General features: G+C 38.9%; 2 protein-coding genes across 2 annotated transcripts; one reads left to right on the plus strand and one right to left on the minus strand.

Moving 5' to 3' along the window:
- The first annotated feature begins 815 nt into the window (after nt 1–815).
- On the plus strand, nt 816–9,262 carry LOC104426771 (magnesium/proton exchanger-like). Its single transcript, XM_039304852.1, has 10 exons — nt 816–924; nt 2,028–2,481; nt 4,157–4,332; nt 4,617–4,735; nt 4,866–5,026; nt 5,588–5,688; nt 7,050–7,266; nt 7,393–7,522; nt 8,186–8,498; nt 8,737–9,262. Exons 2-9 carry the CDS (start codon nt 2,088–2,090, stop codon nt 8,481–8,483), a joined length of 1,596 nt encoding a protein of 531 aa, XP_039160786.1. The 5' UTR covers nt 816–924; nt 2,028–2,087; the 3' UTR covers nt 8,484–8,498; nt 8,737–9,262.
- Nucleotides 9,263–9,354: 92 nt separating this feature from the next.
- Nucleotides 9,355–17,365, minus strand: LOC104426772 (gamma-tubulin complex component 4). Its single transcript, XM_010039925.3, has 16 exons — nt 16,945–17,365; nt 16,242–16,533; nt 15,987–16,123; nt 15,494–15,592; nt 15,000–15,120; nt 14,232–14,504; nt 14,027–14,107; nt 13,865–13,948; nt 13,597–13,683; nt 13,453–13,508; nt 13,163–13,342; nt 12,804–13,029; nt 12,335–12,423; nt 10,859–11,012; nt 10,251–10,373; nt 9,355–10,170 (listed from the first exon to the last, which is right to left on the minus strand). Exons 1-16 carry the CDS (start codon nt 17,112–17,114, stop codon nt 10,102–10,104), a joined length of 2,241 nt encoding a protein of 746 aa, XP_010038227.2. The 5' UTR covers nt 17,115–17,365; the 3' UTR covers nt 9,355–10,101.
- Between the last annotated feature and the right edge of the window lie 533 nt (nt 17,366–17,898).

Raw genomic sequence — 17,898 nt, forward strand, 5'->3', positions numbered from 1 at the left:
ATTATATTTTTTGAAATTTTTAGGACTTAATTACACTTTGTGACAAGTTTTAGGACTTAATTCTATTTTTTGAAAGTTTTAGGATCTAATTGTATTTTCATAATAAATTTTAGAACTTTTAATGTATTTATCCCTTTAATCAATTATTTGTGTAGCTTTCTAAGAAAATTAATTGAATGAATTTTCCTACAATTAATTTTTCCTGATAAAAATTCGAAAACGAATTAACTCTACCGAACGCGATCGAAAGGACAATAGGCACCACGTGTGACCATGTAAAGGTTCGTGAATGACCTGAAAACTGCAACACGTGGTCGAGTTTTCGTCACATGTGCACCTTTACTTCTTTATTTAATTATGGTAGCAAAAAAGTAAGAAGAAAAGGGGGAATGGTGCTCTTTGCCAGTAATCTAACAAAACAGAATGTAATTTTTAAAATTTTAATTTATTTAATGAAATTTTTAATGCGTAATTATAATCCTTAAATTTAGGTATGTATCCAACTAAATCCTTGAATTATGAAATATATCTATATATATATATAATATATATATATATATATATATATATATATATAACCTTGAATTATAAAATATATATATCGAATAGTTTTATTTAATTTAAAATTTAAGTTGAATATGTAAAAAAAAAAATTAAGAATAACATCGAGTGTATCAAAAGTTTATGATCATATTAAACAATTATATTCAGCAAATTAAAAGCTAAATCATCATATTATAAGTCAAAAGTTGAAAGGTGACTTGTTCAATTATTTAAAAAGAAAATGTCACGCCCCAGCCATGCACAAATGCTTCGCTCAATGCGTCGTCTCTCCACGCCGTCTGAAACTCCCCGTCCCTCTTCTCCGCTCTCTGCCGCTCCTCTCCGCTTCGTTTCGCCGCTTCACCCGGCGATTTTCCTCGCGTAAGTTGGGCTCGTCGCTTGTGCATCCGTCCGTTCCTTCTCTTCTTCTTCGCAGTTCGGTTCGCATTCGCGTCGTCGTCCGCGGCGCTGCGTGTGCGAACTTCCGGTGTGTCGATCGGTGCGTTTTTGGTTTCATACCGAGAGATTCCGCGCACGCGGTTCGAATGTGTTGCGTTCCTCTGTCGGCTGCTCCCTTCGGTTCACGGTCTCTTCTGTTTGGATCTTGTTTGCCTCGATCGATCCGTGATTCGGTAACTGATCGTCGCAATTTGATTTCCCGCTTTGAATCTGTGCTCTGTGTGTGTGTGTGTGTGTGTGTGTGTGTGTGTGTGTGTGTTCTCTGTTATAGTGAGGTTGAAGATGTGGTGGACGATAGTTAGTTGCGCGGTGAAATCGCGTGGGGCGGCCTATTTGTGCATTATCAATGGCTAGTAGAAATGGATGGTGCACTTGGAGCTGCGTTTTTTCGCGAGTTTAGTCTCAGGTTCCGCAATCTGATAGTTAAGTTCGGGAGAGCTTATTGGCCGAAGGAGTAGGGTCTACTGTGAATTTTCCAGCAACCTTGGAGCTTATGTGGTGTGTGAACAAGCATCGTGGTGAGATTGAAATCTCTCCCTCCCTCCCTCTCTCTCTCTCTCTCTCTCTCTCTCTCTCATTTTGATGAGACACTGATGATTAGGTGATGGAAATCACTGGAGGGATGGAACTATTCTCTTTCTGCTGGAATTGAGGGTATCCCTTGTCTTTAAGTGCTTCTGAAAGTATATCATCAGAACTACAGATATTTAAATCCCCTTAAGTCCTCAAGATATATATTGCGACGCTTTATTTGTGGTTGTCGTGATTTGAATTTGTCAACGAGACCTAGGGAAATAGATTTTTCACTGTGCATTTAAGACTGAGGTTTTGATAGGAATATCCAAATATGTAGTCGAATTAATAAAATTGTCCTTGTTCCTAAGACTGACATTTTAATAGGAATATGTAGCCGAATTCCTCTTTCTATTTGAGTGGGATATGCTTTGTTAAACTGGTTTTTAAGCTTGTGCTCTTTCTCTCCGATGCCTAGTGTGGTTAGGTTTATGTTGATCAATGTGATGCAGGAGATGTGAACTTTGACATATACACCCACACTGTTGATCTGTACCTTGGGCTTGATAAATATGAACTCAGTTCATAAGCCACCGAGTAATAGCACACTCGGTGTTTCCAGCATTTTGGGCCATGAAGTATGTGAGAGCTACTTGCTTTTTCCTGGTGAAACAGCCCTTGGAGATGCCTTGCGAACCTTCCTCTATTTCCTTGGTCTTGCTTACTGCTTTATTGGATTATCTGCTATCACTGAAAGGTTTTTCCGTTCTATGGAGAATGTTGTGAAGCAGACTCGTGAGGTGGTAGAGATAGATCCTCATACAAATTCAACGGTAGTTAGACGAGAAAAGGTCTGGAATTACACTATTGCAGACATTACTCTACTGGCATTCGGAACTAGCTTCCCTCAAATATCTTTAGCTACAATTGATGCTCTAAAAAACTTGGGGGACCTCTATGCTGGAGGTAAGTCTTGGACTCTCATACTTGTTTGTCTGAGAGTGTCATTTACCTGGACAACTTCTAAATTTTACCAATTGTGGGAAATGGAAGCAAGTTTATTAACAAAGGCATCTCCAATTTGTCATTCTGTAGTAATGAAATCTTACTTTGCCAATACCATTTATGTTCAAGGCTGTGACTTTTTGTGTTAAATTCCTTGTAAGTTTGTGAGATACTCTTTGCTCAAACAAAATGGAGTGCGGCTAGCATTGATACATTCTATTTATTTTGGATTTAGGGAATCGATCTATCTCTAAAATGGTTTGAGAAGTTTGAAGAAACGATGACCCAAAAATGCCGGTTATTGTGATTCTATAAAAGACTCCGTGATCTTTTCTGGGCCAAATACCACAAATAAGACACAGCCTTTCACCACCATGACAAATCTAACACAACCTCTCAAAGGTATAAAAAGCAAAGCATATCAACACTAAAAATAAAGACGGCCTTTCAAATGTACCAAGAAAATATCTAACCTTTTACCACTATGACAATAAAAGAATCTTCTAGTATTCCGTCTATTCTAGATGTTATCTTGTGCACATGTCAGCTCACCTAATTCTTACTGCATTGGCAACTAGTAATGGCTAGTAGCAATACCTTTACAACTAAGGATGAGCATGGTTCTAAGGTAGAACCTGGAATCTGAGAAACAGATCGATGGGAACTGGCAGGTTCTAAGTTTCAAGGTATGCAAGCTAAGTTTGAGGTTTCAAAAAATGAGTAACATGTTTTGACAGGTAGGTTGTAAGTTCTAAGTTAGAGGAACCTGAAATCTGGAACCTGTAATTTCATATTTGTCGTGTGTCTTTATGGTTAGTAAATTATAGCAACAAGTGGTAGTCATTAATGATTTTAATTCACTATAATTGTTCAATTAATAATATAGGTGGAACCTGAATAGATTCTAGAACCGATCATGAAACATAGGTTCTAAGTTCTAGGATATACAAGGTAGATTCTAAGTTCCAAAATTTGAGGAACTTGTTCCAACTGGTAGGCTCCAGGTTCCATATGAAACTTATACGAAACCTAGAACCATTCATCCCTATTTGCAACCCCCCAAATACAATTTACTTTCATCTTAATATCGATTTCATGGCATCTCCTCAACAGTGAAATCACATTATTTCCTCTAAACAAGCTTAAAAAAATTTTCTCTCTCTAAAAAGATACTTGATATTTTCTTCAGAATAGGAAGATCCAAACCATTCGGCTATGGACGAAATAGTAACCTATGCTATATATGTCAAAGAGACCAGATATCGTCATGTTAAACATGCCATAGTAATAAAAGGTTGCGCTTTTCTTTGTCATTTGGCATTATGAAGATAATGAATGATTGTGCTTAGAATTTCAATCTGAGTATTTCTCCTTGTGATATCTTAGGCAAATTATATAATTATTTACAGTAAATGACACACTGTACAAAGATATTCTGTTTTATGCTCATTTTGAAGATGGATCGAACTTTTCCCTTTCCTTCAACTCTTGTGGACGTTATATGATCATTATAGCTTCTATGATATTTCCAGCCATAATGCTTGATCTATAATTTACATTGGTTCATGCTTAATTTTGTGGAAACAAATAGATAAATCATGCTTTGCTAACATTTTGCAGAATCTTTTTATCCTAGGTTTGGGTCCTGGAACGCTTGTAGGCTCTGCTGCATTCGACCTATTTCCTATTCATGCTGTCTGTGTCGTGGTTCCTAAAGCTGGTGAATTGAAAAAGATATCTGATCTTGGCGTATGGCTAGTGGAGCTCTTTTGGTCTTTCTGGGCTTATTTTTGGCTGTACATAATTTTGAAGGTGATATTGCCGAAAATTTAAATGATTGAATTTTCTGACAGGATGCAATAACATTAGAGTTTCTCGCTTTGCTTCTTTCTGTTACAGATATGAGAAAGTGTTTCTGAGTGACATTCTGTTTTTTCGAAGAAATAGTGACAAATTCCTGCCATAGATGGTTATATTGACTATTAAGATTATTGAGCTTTGGAATCTGATGCAGTTATCAGAGAAATTGCTTGAATATGTTAAAGGAGACATTAGCTGCCAAACCTGTTACTCAGGGATGTTTGACATCGATGCAGGTTTGGACTCCTGACATTGTGACACTTTGGGAGGCACTTTTAACTGTGTTACAGTTCGGGGTACTACTGGTACATGCATATGCTCAAGACAAGCGCTGGCCCTACTTATCTCTTCCTTTGTATGTCTAAATAATCTCCCTCATACCCTTTGTTTCAACTAAGGATTCATCAGATTATATCTGTTAATTGAGTTGACCGTCTCATAATGCATTGCATCATATTGACAATGCTTTTCCTGCTTGTCCAAAGAACAAGGGGCGAGAGGCCAGAGGACTGGGTACCAGAAGAGGCTACTTCATATAAACATGTGGACAATGTTGATGATGAGCACTCCAGGATAATTCAAATTGATGAAAATTTTGAAAGGGGTATTGTGGACATCTTTTCCATCCATTCAGGAAGCAGAACAGGTCAATCTCTGAAGCTGTTGCTTGCAGATCTTTCCTGCACTTATTTGCTTTATTGGTAGTATGCTGCACATGAAATGCTAAACCACATTCTTCACTTACTGTTTGTGCCTGCTTGGCTGACAAGTTCTTTTGCCAGTGGCACAGATGTATACACACTGCTTCCATGTCCATGTGAGCAAACATGTGACATGCTGTAGCTATTGTTAATTAGATTTTGTGTCGTGTAAATAATTGACATCTATTTTCTGGTCGGCACCAACATATTTTTCCCCTTTAGATTTTTTCTCTGTCCAGCTGCTCTTGGTTACATTCACATTCAGCACATGGGATCTAACAGGTTCATGTGACAATATAATGTGCATGTGGTAAATGACCTGGCTTGCAAAAAATAATGTCTATAAGAAGTTCTTACACCAATTAATATTTGTATGCTTAGAGTAACATTTTTTATTTGAGTTCTGGTAGTTCTGTATGCTTTTGGTAGGCTTCTTTATTCCACCTGTTCAGCTTCTACTCTGATTGTACATGAACCTTTTAATTTAAGGGGGATCATTCTTTTAGGTCCAATGTATCACAACGTACCTGCCAGTGATTTAGCTGAATCCTCTAATGAACTTCATGCGCTTTCACTTTGGAAGGAACAGTTTGTTGATGCACTGATGGTAAGTTATGCTATCTGCATTAGTTCTATTGGACTACCCACCTAAAAATGAAGGGCAATCTTCAAATTTTTCTCACCTTTTTGGATGAAAACATTCTTATGGTATGATCAGGTTTTTATGTCTCTCTTTAAAGCGCAAATGACACCACTGATCATGTTGAACAACTTCTTGTTTCAAAAAGTCCAACTTCAAGGCAAAAGTCATTACTTAGGAAGTTACTTACATCACCCATCTTTCCTTTCTTTCTTTTTTCTTTTTTTTTCCTTCATTTCGAATTTCATATGCATGCTTCTTCGTGTACATAGTGGGTGTCTGTTTTTGCAACTTGCAAGATCATTCATTTGATATGGGAGACACTGTCTTGAATTGTTTTACTTTTATGCCCCCTAATATGGTTCACTTGATCTGTACTCTGCTTAGCTATGGTTAGAACTACATCTATTTGAGCTTATGAAATGGTGTAACATGGCTATCAGTTGATGGTGTTCTCATTGGAGGAAAGTGCTATGAAGGATTACAATCAAGTCTTAATAGAATGAGTGAATTGAATGCAACTTCCCTCTTTTCCGCATAGCGATAGCATCTTTAAATTTTGGTTCAACTATTCAACTTCTAGTAGAGAGTCAAAATGATGCTTTGAGGAAAATTACACAAACAATCTCGACTTCTCTTATGCTACAGGTTGCATGCTTAGTGAAAAAAATGTAAACTATCCCAACATTTTCTTATGCTACAGATTTGCCCCCTGATTTTTCAAAAACGGAATCCTTTTTACCTTGGAATTAAGAGACCATTGAAAATGGATGGCGCAAAGTGTGGTCCTTTCAAAATTTCATGGTGCAAAAAGTTGGATTTGAAACTTGAGGTGGTAAAGTTTTGGTTTTGAAACTAGGGGATGCGAAGTGCAACTGGGGAAACTTGAGGACGGTTCTGTAGTTTTTCCTATTTGAAGATTATGAAGAAGAACCTTATTGTAATGGGCATTGGTCCAGTTCCTTTGATTTGCTGGGAATGCATATTCTCCTTTTGTTTTTGCCATGCAAACATGACAAAAAAGTGGGAGTCATTTCCAATTAATTTACATGCTAGGGCCCGAACATAAATTCTTAGTTGTCATCTATCTTTCAATTTTTCCTTTTTTTTTCTCTTGGCCTGGCTTGATGTATCCATAAAAAGATGGACTAAAACTTAACATATTTGTAATTAGTTTGTATAATTTAGTTGTCATCAGCAATGAAATTCAATCATTCAGTGTTGGAGGAACTTCATGATTTATACCATCATTGTGTGATGATGATATCCTTGTCCTTTTTCAATCTCCTGCATTTCTATTTTTTGAGTCTTCCTGGTTTTTTAAACAGTTAGAGAGTGCTCAGACAAAGAAGTTGGGCAACATATATGTGCGGGCTTTGCAAATGTTGTGGCGGTTACTTCTTGCACCTTGGAGGGTTATGTTTGCTTTAGTTCCTCCGTGCCAAATTGCTCATGGTTGGATTGCTTTCGTTTGCTGTTTAACCTTTATCAGTGGAATAGCTTATGTGGTGACCAAACTCACAGATCTAATTAGCTGCGTGACAGGTACCTAATCCTTGCTACTGTTAGTGTTAGCAATCTTTGCTTCAATTTAGAATGGGTGGCAATTTGAGGTCAGCCACAAATTTTCTTTGTCTGAGGTAATCATCTATGTTCTTATCGTTTGTGCAGGGATAAATGCTTATGTCATAGCATTTACGGCGCTGGCTAGTGGAACATCATGGCCAGACTTAGTTGCCAGTAAGATTGCTGCCGAAAGGCAGACGACAGCTGACTCTGCCATTGCAAACATCACTTGCAGGTTTACTTAGTCAAATATCATTGCCTTCTAAACTTGCATTCACTCATGTGCACGATTATAGATGTTGTTTCTCTCAAACCATTTAGTTGTCAGTTCTACTTTTATCATGAAGCCCTGCTCTGCCGCTTGTGAGATTGAACTTTGGAAAATTTTCTGTAGCCTATTGTGACCAAAATATTCATTTCATATGGTTGGCAAGCAATAATCCTGGGGTATTTGCAGGAGAGTATTGCATGTAGAAATTATAATTCTGCTGACTGAAAGAAACTCACCGGATCTGATTATTAAATCTCCATTGTACCATAGCTAACCAAAAAATAAATAAATACTGGGCCCTTCTCTCCTTTTTTGTTTCTTCTAGTTTCCATGTGAAAATTTTACTCGGAAATATGAGAACAAGTGACTTTCTTTGACTGTCTCTCTCATAGCTATTCATGAGATGAAAGATAATTCAACAGGGAGCACTGAACAATTAATATTCTTTGTCTGATGTCAACCTTGTCTGATGTGTTAAGGCCATGTTTTGTGGCTTCTTTTATTGAGCTTGCTTGCAGCACCATATCCACAGAGTTCATCTGGTTTTTAAAGAAATGATCCAGCACTACCACGAGTATACTGAAATCTTTGAACTGACCCTTTTCTTTTTCTTGCTGTGTTTTGTAGTAATTCAGTGAACATATATGTGGGCATAGGAGTCCCGTGGCTAATTGACACCGCATACAACTTCATTGCATATCGGGAACCTTTGAGGGTCCAAAATGCAGCCGGACTTAGCTTCTCGTTGATCGTGTTCTTTGCTACATCTGTGGGGTGTATATCAGTTCTCGTGCTTCGGCGTCTCACGTTGGGTGCGGAATTGGGGGGGCCAAAGCCTTGGGCTTGGTTAACCAGCATTTTTTTCATGTTGCTCTGGATCATCTTTGTGACGCTTTCCTCTCTCAAAGTTTCTGGCATCATATAGGAAGGATTTATTCAGGTTGGTTTCCTATATAATCACCACTCTTTGTTGTTTTTTTTTTTTCCTTTCTTTATTCTTGTTTTGCTTCTAATAAACTTTTCGCAAGGTGTTTTTTTGGGAGCATAGTAAGTCACAAATATCTCTTCAAGCAAGAGCACCTTTTTGAATTTTGTTGATTGTCGTATCTCTTTTTATCCTGCGACAGGAAACTGTCCTTCGAAAACACCAATCTTACGTCTATACACTGTTTTGCTAGATGACGTCTAGTACTCAAAGGCCCAGACACCGCAGGCGATCGAACCTTGGATTTCATTCTGGCCCTCACAACCCGTCACCATCGGGTGGTTTGCCCTGGGCCTCGGACATGGACACTTCCATTGTTGAGGCAGATCCTCAAAAGCCTTCTCCTATCGCAGGTATTCTCGAGTCAGATTTCTTATATAGAGATGTACCAAATTGGCATGGGGATGAGCTACATTTGATGAAGAAGAAGAAGCATATACTGATATTTATTAGAAATATCTTTACATGCCAAGCATTAAGAGCAGATACATTCAACTTTTTTTTTCCTGTTTTTCCCCCAAAGTTCCATGTATTGAAAGAATCCCATGCTTGTTGCTATGTCATTCGATGTACGAAGTCTCGAGTGCCAAATGTTATGTGCATGCCTGCCGGCCTATTATTGCCGGCACCACTTGCTCCAGCCTTTAAAAAGGATGTGTGTTGTGAGATTAATGGTATAGCACATGCACATTTAGAAACGTGCAGATAAATGAAAATGAACACCCTTTTTGTCCACGAGCGGATGTCGTACCATGATTTATTTCCTGCAGTATGGCAAAGTATATCAACAGTTTTCAGGTCTCTAATCATATACAGTTACAGGGCTACATCATGCCCACAAAATTTGTAATTAACTGGACAGCCAGAATCACTCAGGCCATAGATTTTTTATATCATGTTTCCAAGAAACTACAAAGATCCTTTGAACTCATCACAAAGCATTCTAAAAAGAAATTCTCCTACATACCTACACACCATAAAACCACACTTTACAAACCCAGACATGGGAATAAACTACAGGCAAACAACTATTTCGTTACCCAGAAACAGAGCATTAGAGATCCAAGTGACCTCAAGACCCTGTATATTCACTGCCCTGCTCATGCTCTGAATCATTTAGTGGCAAGGATAGGGTCAAAAGCAATTCGAGTCAACAACCAGAATGAAACATGAAGCGCATTCATCTGTGTAGCTGTGATTTGTGCATCCATGGAGAAAAAAAGACACGACTCCAGATCGACTTGCAAAAAGGTGATCCGATTTTCACTGGTTTTTTGGCCGTCAGTTGCAGACAATCCACGATCTCCAGCCAATCAATAAATGCCACATTTAACTGGGCTTGCTCGTGGGACAGATTGGGCATCCCTCATTCAACGAGCACTGTCCAGTTAGCAAACCAAGGCATTTAGCTCGTACTTGAGTTGAGAGAGCGGTGGCCGGAATTCACTCACTGACTTGGCATCACTAAAGATAATACGCAGCAAAACACCTCAGGAAAAACAAAATCAAGGCTGGTGGATAACCAGAGTAGATGCCCGAGCTTAAAGCAAAGCGAGATCTACGGTTGGTTCAGGACAGGAAGGGCGGGATGCGATCTGACTATATTCAGCACACCTTTTGCAGTTGCCTGTCACAGAAGGGAGTAGTTAAAGCTCCTGTGAACATCCTAGGACCAAAATTGTTGGGTTTTTCTCATGAAAATATTACCTCAAAGAAGGAATTGAAATTCAGACGCAAAAGGAAACGCCTGAGAAATGGAGCCCGTTGACTTCCGGCAAGCCTACTGCTACGCAATATAGTATACAAGGAGTTGGATTTCTTGTTGAATTCCTGGAACACATAAAATAGGTGAGGTTATAATAGAGAACGAGTGCCTTCAAGAGACCTCCCACAGCAGTATTTTCGATGCTTATTATAAGGGTATATCAGCCAATGCATGTTACACAGCTAGTCCACAGGAAAGCATTGCAAGGCTAGAACTTTCACATGTCACAACAAAAATAACGGCACTGGATTGCCAGCCTCGACATGCAGTATTTTCTTCATTGATGTTTTACTTCTTATATTGTTGCCAATAAGGTTGACTCTCCTCTGCTAAGATGAGAATAAAGTTATATCAAGCCACTGATCAAATTCTGTTATTTTACATATTGGGTTTAACAAGTAGCAATTCTCAATGGACGAAAACATTCTTGACAGAGCTGTCAAAGGTCGGAGAAATGACCGTTTTGTCACTCGATAGTGAGGCTGTAAGTCAATCATGTAGATCTTGGACAAACACAAACCGAACAAATGAAAATGAACTCATAAACTACCTCTGTAATTTGTTCCAGCTCAGCTGTATTTGCAAAACCATCTTGATTCTCAACAGTCCAGCAAAACTGGAGGCAAAGTTTCATTATGCTATCCAGTATCCTTGACACTGAACCAATATCTAAGAAAGACTGAGAAATCAAGGCTGATAAGTACCTGCACATGATGGAATTGAGATGTAAGCCTTGTGATGCAAGCATAAACAATCAGAGCAACAATGATCCACCACAAAACATGAGAACTGAAGTCTAAGGGAGTGCCATCTGAAAAGGAAATGCCTATGAGAAAAACGTCTGAAGAGCAACGTTGATGGTTAGGAACCATTATTGTCCCACAAGAAACTTGAATTAAGCAGAGAGGCAACTGTATTCAATGAATCGAATGAAGCTAATCCAAGCTACTCCGAAAGGGAATGCATCGAGAAAAAATTAACTATAAATGTCAGATGATGACAACGATGCTTGGAGAAAATAGTTATTCCACAGGAATCCTCCCACCAACTTCAGAAGAAAAGCAATCGCATGAGATGAATTGCATAAATAATTAATCCTGGTATTCCACAAACAGAAATGTAGCGCACTTATATTCAACGTCAGCATCTAACAAGACAAGTAAAAAATAAAGCTTCCTTAATCACATACTTTCCCCATAATAGAAATTGGCCATATGACAGCAAAACATGATCCCCAGAACACTTCAAGTACATGGAGCATGGTAAACTTTGGTATGCGGAACAAAAAGGGGGACGAAAAATTCCCCTATCAAAATGTGGTAGGATAGAGGAAAGATTCTTTGGAGCATGCAGCACCAATAAGACATGATTATTTGAGATTAGATAGATAACTCATTATACTTAAACTTGCCAACACACCAAGTAGCATGTAAAAACGAATATTTTTATGTTTAAGTACATTTTCTACTACAAAATAAAAACATGAATATATTACGTGAAAGAATAAACATCTGGAATATGCATTTCGAACCGCAGATCACTAGTGAAGTAGTGAATCTTGTGGTGAAATAGTTTATTCTGGTAGCCCTCATGAAATAATTTCCGCCATCAATAAAAGCTTCCAAGAATGGACACTGCCATCATATTCTTCCATGGCCATCTCTGTAATTCATCCACAAAGTTAGCTCCCCAGAAAGGGGTAGGTTGTTGGATATTGCATTTCTCCACACTCGTTAGGCAAGTTTATGTATCAATGTAACAGGTAATTTCTTTTCTCTTTTCGTGTCCTGATTTTGAAGATACTATATTGCTATAATCACAAACCAGACGGTGCACCCTGGAGATAAAATTTTGTTCACGTATGTACCGAAACAACATATATTTTCTTAAAGGATATCTATCACAATTTTCCATATGGTTGCTGATGTTATATGTGCTTTTGTAATGCTATTAATACTATAATAAACCAAAATCATTATCTTTAAGCAATGAATAAATCATAAGCCAATAAAAATATTTTACTTACTCTTGATGGTACCCAACAAGTTCAGTGAAGTCATTAGAATTTTGGATGCGTGCTTGTAAGACATTCCACTGAGATTCTATCACATCCACCTGCAGAAGGATCCATACACTAAGAATAGCATACTTTCTGGATGAAGGTAAGTAAAAAGATCAGTTGACTTCTCCAGTACAGAAAGATATCATAAAGATACACATGTCCAGATGAAATTATGGAGATTGCTTTAGAGTATACTCTAACCTTCCAAAGCTTATACTGATTACCGAATGCAATTAATAATAGGTCCAATCCAAGATGTAGACCTTTAATACCCAACTTTTACAAAACTTCCCACATTGTTCTTCTCCTCCCTTACGTAAGCTGCCCTATCTTTTCATGATTTCCCTCCCTGTTTTCTACCATCCTTCTTTCCGTGGACACAGCACCTCATGCAGCTTTTTTTCCAATAGAATTTGGTAGTGAACATACAAACCTGGATATAAAACTGAAGATTCCTGATCAAGAATGCCATGTGCTCTCTAACCCGCCAGGCAGGTTTGAGGTATTGACGTCTTTTCTGAGGCCTTGAGCTGTTTACACTATCATTAACATGTTTGGAAAATTCTACATGATCTTGATGCATCATAGATGCCCATGATTTATCCAACTCCATTTGCGTTCGCTTTAGCCGTAGCAAATACCGGAAGACCCTACAGTACCTGGAAAATTCATGATGTCAAACCACAGTCAATTGTTTAGCATGCTAATTCCTTTCCAAAATGGTACTAGTCTTGTTCAGATGGTCCTTCTCCCAGTAAATCAACATAAAGAACTGCTGGAAAGGAATCTTACTTAGAGAGAACTTCTTGAGTAAAGAACAATTCGAGGGGCCAATCAATAGAATAATCAAGGTAAATACCATCCCATCCATCGAGGGACATCTCTGAGAACACATTTGGAGGAGCAGCATTAAGTTTCCCCTTTATTAAATCTACTTGGGAAGATTTGACTGGAATCCCAAATGAAGGCATCCTAACACATCCCCAAATTTAGTTTGCCATTAGCAACATGCCTTAAAGGTAAATTTACAGATTCAGTCAGTCTCGAATGTAACGCTGCAGAAAGTCAACATAAGCACTTACCGCAAGGTCACTCTAGAGTAGTACTTGTCTTCCTCACTGATTGTCTTTAGCGCAGCCTGAAGGAGGAAATCGGTGACAAATAAACTGCTGTGCCTTAAAATTCTATAGGGCATAAATTCAGAATATGCAAAAACTACAGCTTACCAGCTGGAAGGGGACCATAAGATCAGCTTCAGCAGTCGACTGACGAGGTGGCAAGCGCATCAGTTGCCGACTTTCCTCCAGAAAACACTGGAAAAAATTTATCAGCCACTTAATCAAACTCCTTGATGGCCAAAGGATTCACACAGTGAAAGGAAAGTACAACTACAAGTTTAACTTAACTGCAAAGGATTCCACAGAGCAAACATATAGATTGAGTTCAACATCTAAGAAAATATCCGCAAATATATAATTTACCCCTCTTCCATACCTGGAAGAAATCTCCTTTTGCTAAAAGAAAATAGTCTTTTAAAGCCTTCAGATGGCCGTTCAAGTCAGCACGAACTACCACGAGCTGAAGAAAAAGAAGAATGAGTAATGAAATTTGAAAAAAAAACAGAGAGTAAAGAGTAAAGATACAAGCATCCATCACCTGCCAAAGATGACCGGCAGCAATTGCTCGAATGGAGTCCACGGCACATTCAAATGATCTCTTGTGAAACTCAGATGACTCCTATAAACATCAATCCAAGTAAAAGTAGATGTAGGGGAAGTTTAGGCACTATAGTCGTGTTAAGAGAACATGGAGTCCAATGCTGTTCTTGAGTCTTGGCAACAAGAGTATGGGCAGTACAGACCTTTAAGTCTCTAAGCATTGCTTCAATCTTATCAGCCTCAGACTGCGGAAATAATTCCTCTCCACTGAGCTTTGAGTCCACAAGGGGCTCCTTCAGGAAGGGGAATCGTCCAACAAACCCTTGAATTTTGTGAGGACCTCTCTGCATTTGTTGATGACTTGCAGTATCATGAAACCGAAAGGAAGTACTCGGGTTGCGGAGAACCCTGATTGCTTTACCAGCAAATAACACTGACTCTGCGACACGCATATGTATATACTCAGGAAGCATATCCTACAAAATAACATAAAAGAAATTAAAGGAAACAGAGCCAGAAAGTTCTGAAAGTTGGAATCATAAAAGTTATCTCACATTACAGCAAAAGTAAGAGAACTGCAAGACGACTTCAAACGCTCTGAGGAAAGAAAATGCAAACAAGCATAAAAGAAAGGAACAAGCCTGAATAAAGAATAATATTTTGATGATACTAGATATAAACAGGGAAAAAAAACCGATCATGATGCTATATATGAAAAATAGCGCTTCTCATCCATCAAACTTCAAAGCAACAAAGATCTGCCTAAAAACAATCCAAGTTTGCAAGCCACACTTCAGTAACGAAAGCCATATTAATTTCTGTTCTTTTTTCCCTTTTTGAATATGAGTTTGTTGATGAACACCAAGGGGTAGGGATATTGAAGAAAATAAGAAACTCCACATTGAGCAGACTGAGGAAACAAACAAAAACCACAACAACTAATACAAACATCTAAAATATCATCATCATACCAAACAAATATGAAATCCCAGGTGCCAATCTGTCAAAGAAGTATCATCAGTTGACAGACGAGACAATCTTCTGGATAGATCTGCATGGCTTGAGCCATGATCTACATCCCTCTCTTCCTGTCTGTGATTCAATATAAGAAAAATAAATTAATTAAAATTCCATGAGAGACAAGCTCATTATAATGGATATCCAGGCATATTTATATCATTCTTTAATAACTCACATTCAAGTTGTCAACATTGTCTTCCCTTACAAAGTACCCTCACAAACTTGTTTAAATTGTTATGATAATGCAAAGCACTGTCATTCTGTTTAGATGGGTCAGTTAGGCAAAACAACATGTTAGCAAAATTTGATCCTATAAAGAAAACTCTACTTTAACCACAGACAATCTGAGCCAGCATTGTTCCATGAACTTCAACATTAACAATGACAGCTGCCTAAAGAAGTTCATTTCCAAGTGATTCGGTTAATAGTCGGTACATGTATGTACCTTCTAATAAAAAATTCTCCATATTGGTCCTGAAGGATGCCATAGACCATCCAAGATGCAAGTTGGTTGTACATGACTTGGTGCCCATGCCACAGAAGCCTGTAACATTTGAAAAAAGAAAGGCACTCATTAGCTTTAGTTTCTTTTTAGGTCACCATTAGCTTCGGTTCATTGACGGCAGACAAGGCCTTGCAACTGGATGGTGAGATTGCTACATCATAGCATGATTGCCAACCGAGTATGTCATAGAACAAGCACTTAACCATTATAAGCATATCTAAGAAACATCTAAATTGAGTTTACAAGCCTTCAACCAAATCCACTATCAAATTTCTTACTTTTATCCAAATAATTCACCAAGAATGAAGGAACGCATCATTCTTCAAAAATATATATAGCAATGTCGTAAGGGCATCCACTAAGCTGTATATAAATGCAACCAAGAAACATATCAAGTAGAAATCATGCATCACACAGTCATCCGAAAACATACCTCTGAATGCATGTCTGCAGTTCAGGTACCCCACAGTGGCATCGCTTATGTAAAAGATTAAGAAGTTGTCCTCCACGAATATCATTGCGTTCAATCTCAAGTATGAGCTCATATAGGGGTGGCAAGAGCACATAAAACTGGGAAAAGAAACCATTATACAGAAAACGTTTGAGAAAAAAGAGGAAGAGTTCTGTTGTTGATTTAAGCATCACACAAACTAATATCAAGGATACAAAACTCAGCAAGCAATAGAACCTTGTTGAGGCCTTGAGTGACAGTGGCCAAAATGGGCAAAGATTCTGACAACAAGTTTTGCTCAATGTGGAGAACAGCAGACCTGTAGACCGACAGTATCTCAACAATGCCATTAGCAATGGCCCTACGGTAAACACTCGGTTTTTCTTCTTTCTTCTTCGACAACTCGGAAATTCTCTCCAAGGGAGACAAGTTGGGAGACCTTATCCAACTCAAATTTCGAGATTTTGTGGCAAACCTATCCAACTCTCGATAATAGAATCCTAATGTGATGAGCCTCTCGATGAGATCCCTGCAACATCAGAATGTTTAGCGAGGACTGATGAAGATCAAAACTTAAATTAAGTAAATCAGCACAGACACGCATGACCTAAATCAGATACGTAAGCAGCATTTCGGAATCACACGAATTCTCTTCCCGTCTACATCACCACGACCTTCTCTTCTCATCCCGAGACATGATCTGAAAAGTTCTCAACTCGCGACCACATTCCTTAACGCTATAGCCATTGAACAAAACACATTCTCGTGCCCAGGCACACTAAACCATAGCATTTCCTAAAATTTCCATGCGACACATCAGCAGGAACTCGCATCTCATTACCGCGAGATCAACACGCGATGATCACATCGAAACCGAGACAGTCCCGCTCTTTGAAAGCCGAAAAGTACAGCGAGAAAAGGACAGCGGAATCAAAGTAACCTCTCGCTAGGCTCGATGAAGGAGACATCGGGCGCGAGCTTGAAGGCGCGCTCATCGGAAATGGGAGCGTCGGGAGGGAGAGGGAGACCGAGAGACTGCCGGTGCTCTCGCTCGTCGACGATGAGATCTCCGGTGTAGCCGAGGAGCGCGAGGAGGAGCTCGTGCAGCATCGTTTTGCTCGCGCCTCTTTTCTTCGGCGGCGACCGGCGCGGAACCGCGAGGGTTAACGGAGGTGAGCGATGGCCTGACGAGCGCTTGATGAGAGAGAATTGCAGGAACTCATGGCGTCGGAGCTCCTCCTACTCCTCACCAAGAGAGAGAGTCTAGAGAGAGAGAGGAGGGAGAGGGAGAGGAGGAAAGACGAAGCCCGGTTTTTTGAATGCGTGAAGCCCAGCCGAAGAGAAGGGCGGGGGAGAAAAAATTGCGTGCTCGCTTGATTTTAGTTCTCTTCACTCTTTTTGTTTTCTATGGATGATTGACTGTAAAAAAGATAATCTGAATTAAGAAATCTGTGTAACAAATGGAGAATTTCCAAAAACTATCTCCATTATTATTTCGATATCAATTTATATCATAAATTTCGATGGTGCATCCTAAATTTTGAAAATCTATGATCTGCATCTCAAATCAGAATTTCTAAATTCGAAAAGGCCAATCTACCTTGTCTATACCCAATATCATTCCTGCCTTTTTCCCTCTCTCTCTTGAGCTCCCACCACCAGGAATTACCGTCGCCAATCCCAACTGAGCCTTTACGTGTGTGTGCGTGTCTCTCTCTCGCTATGTTATCTACATCCCTCTCTTCTCGTCCATGGCCAACATTAAATTTTAGTCAAGCTCCATTGGCATTGAGTCGCGTTTGACTAGGATTTGGGTAGAACTCGATAGATTGGAGTTAAACCTGACACCGGCGGAGCTCAACTTAGTTATGGGTTATACTCAACTGATCTAATT

This window comes from Eucalyptus grandis, chromosome 11 (assembly GCF_016545825.1).
Source record: "Eucalyptus grandis isolate ANBG69807.140 chromosome 11, ASM1654582v1, whole genome shotgun sequence".
In the NCBI taxonomy this organism is placed as follows: domain Eukaryota; kingdom Viridiplantae; phylum Streptophyta; class Magnoliopsida; order Myrtales; family Myrtaceae; genus Eucalyptus; species Eucalyptus grandis.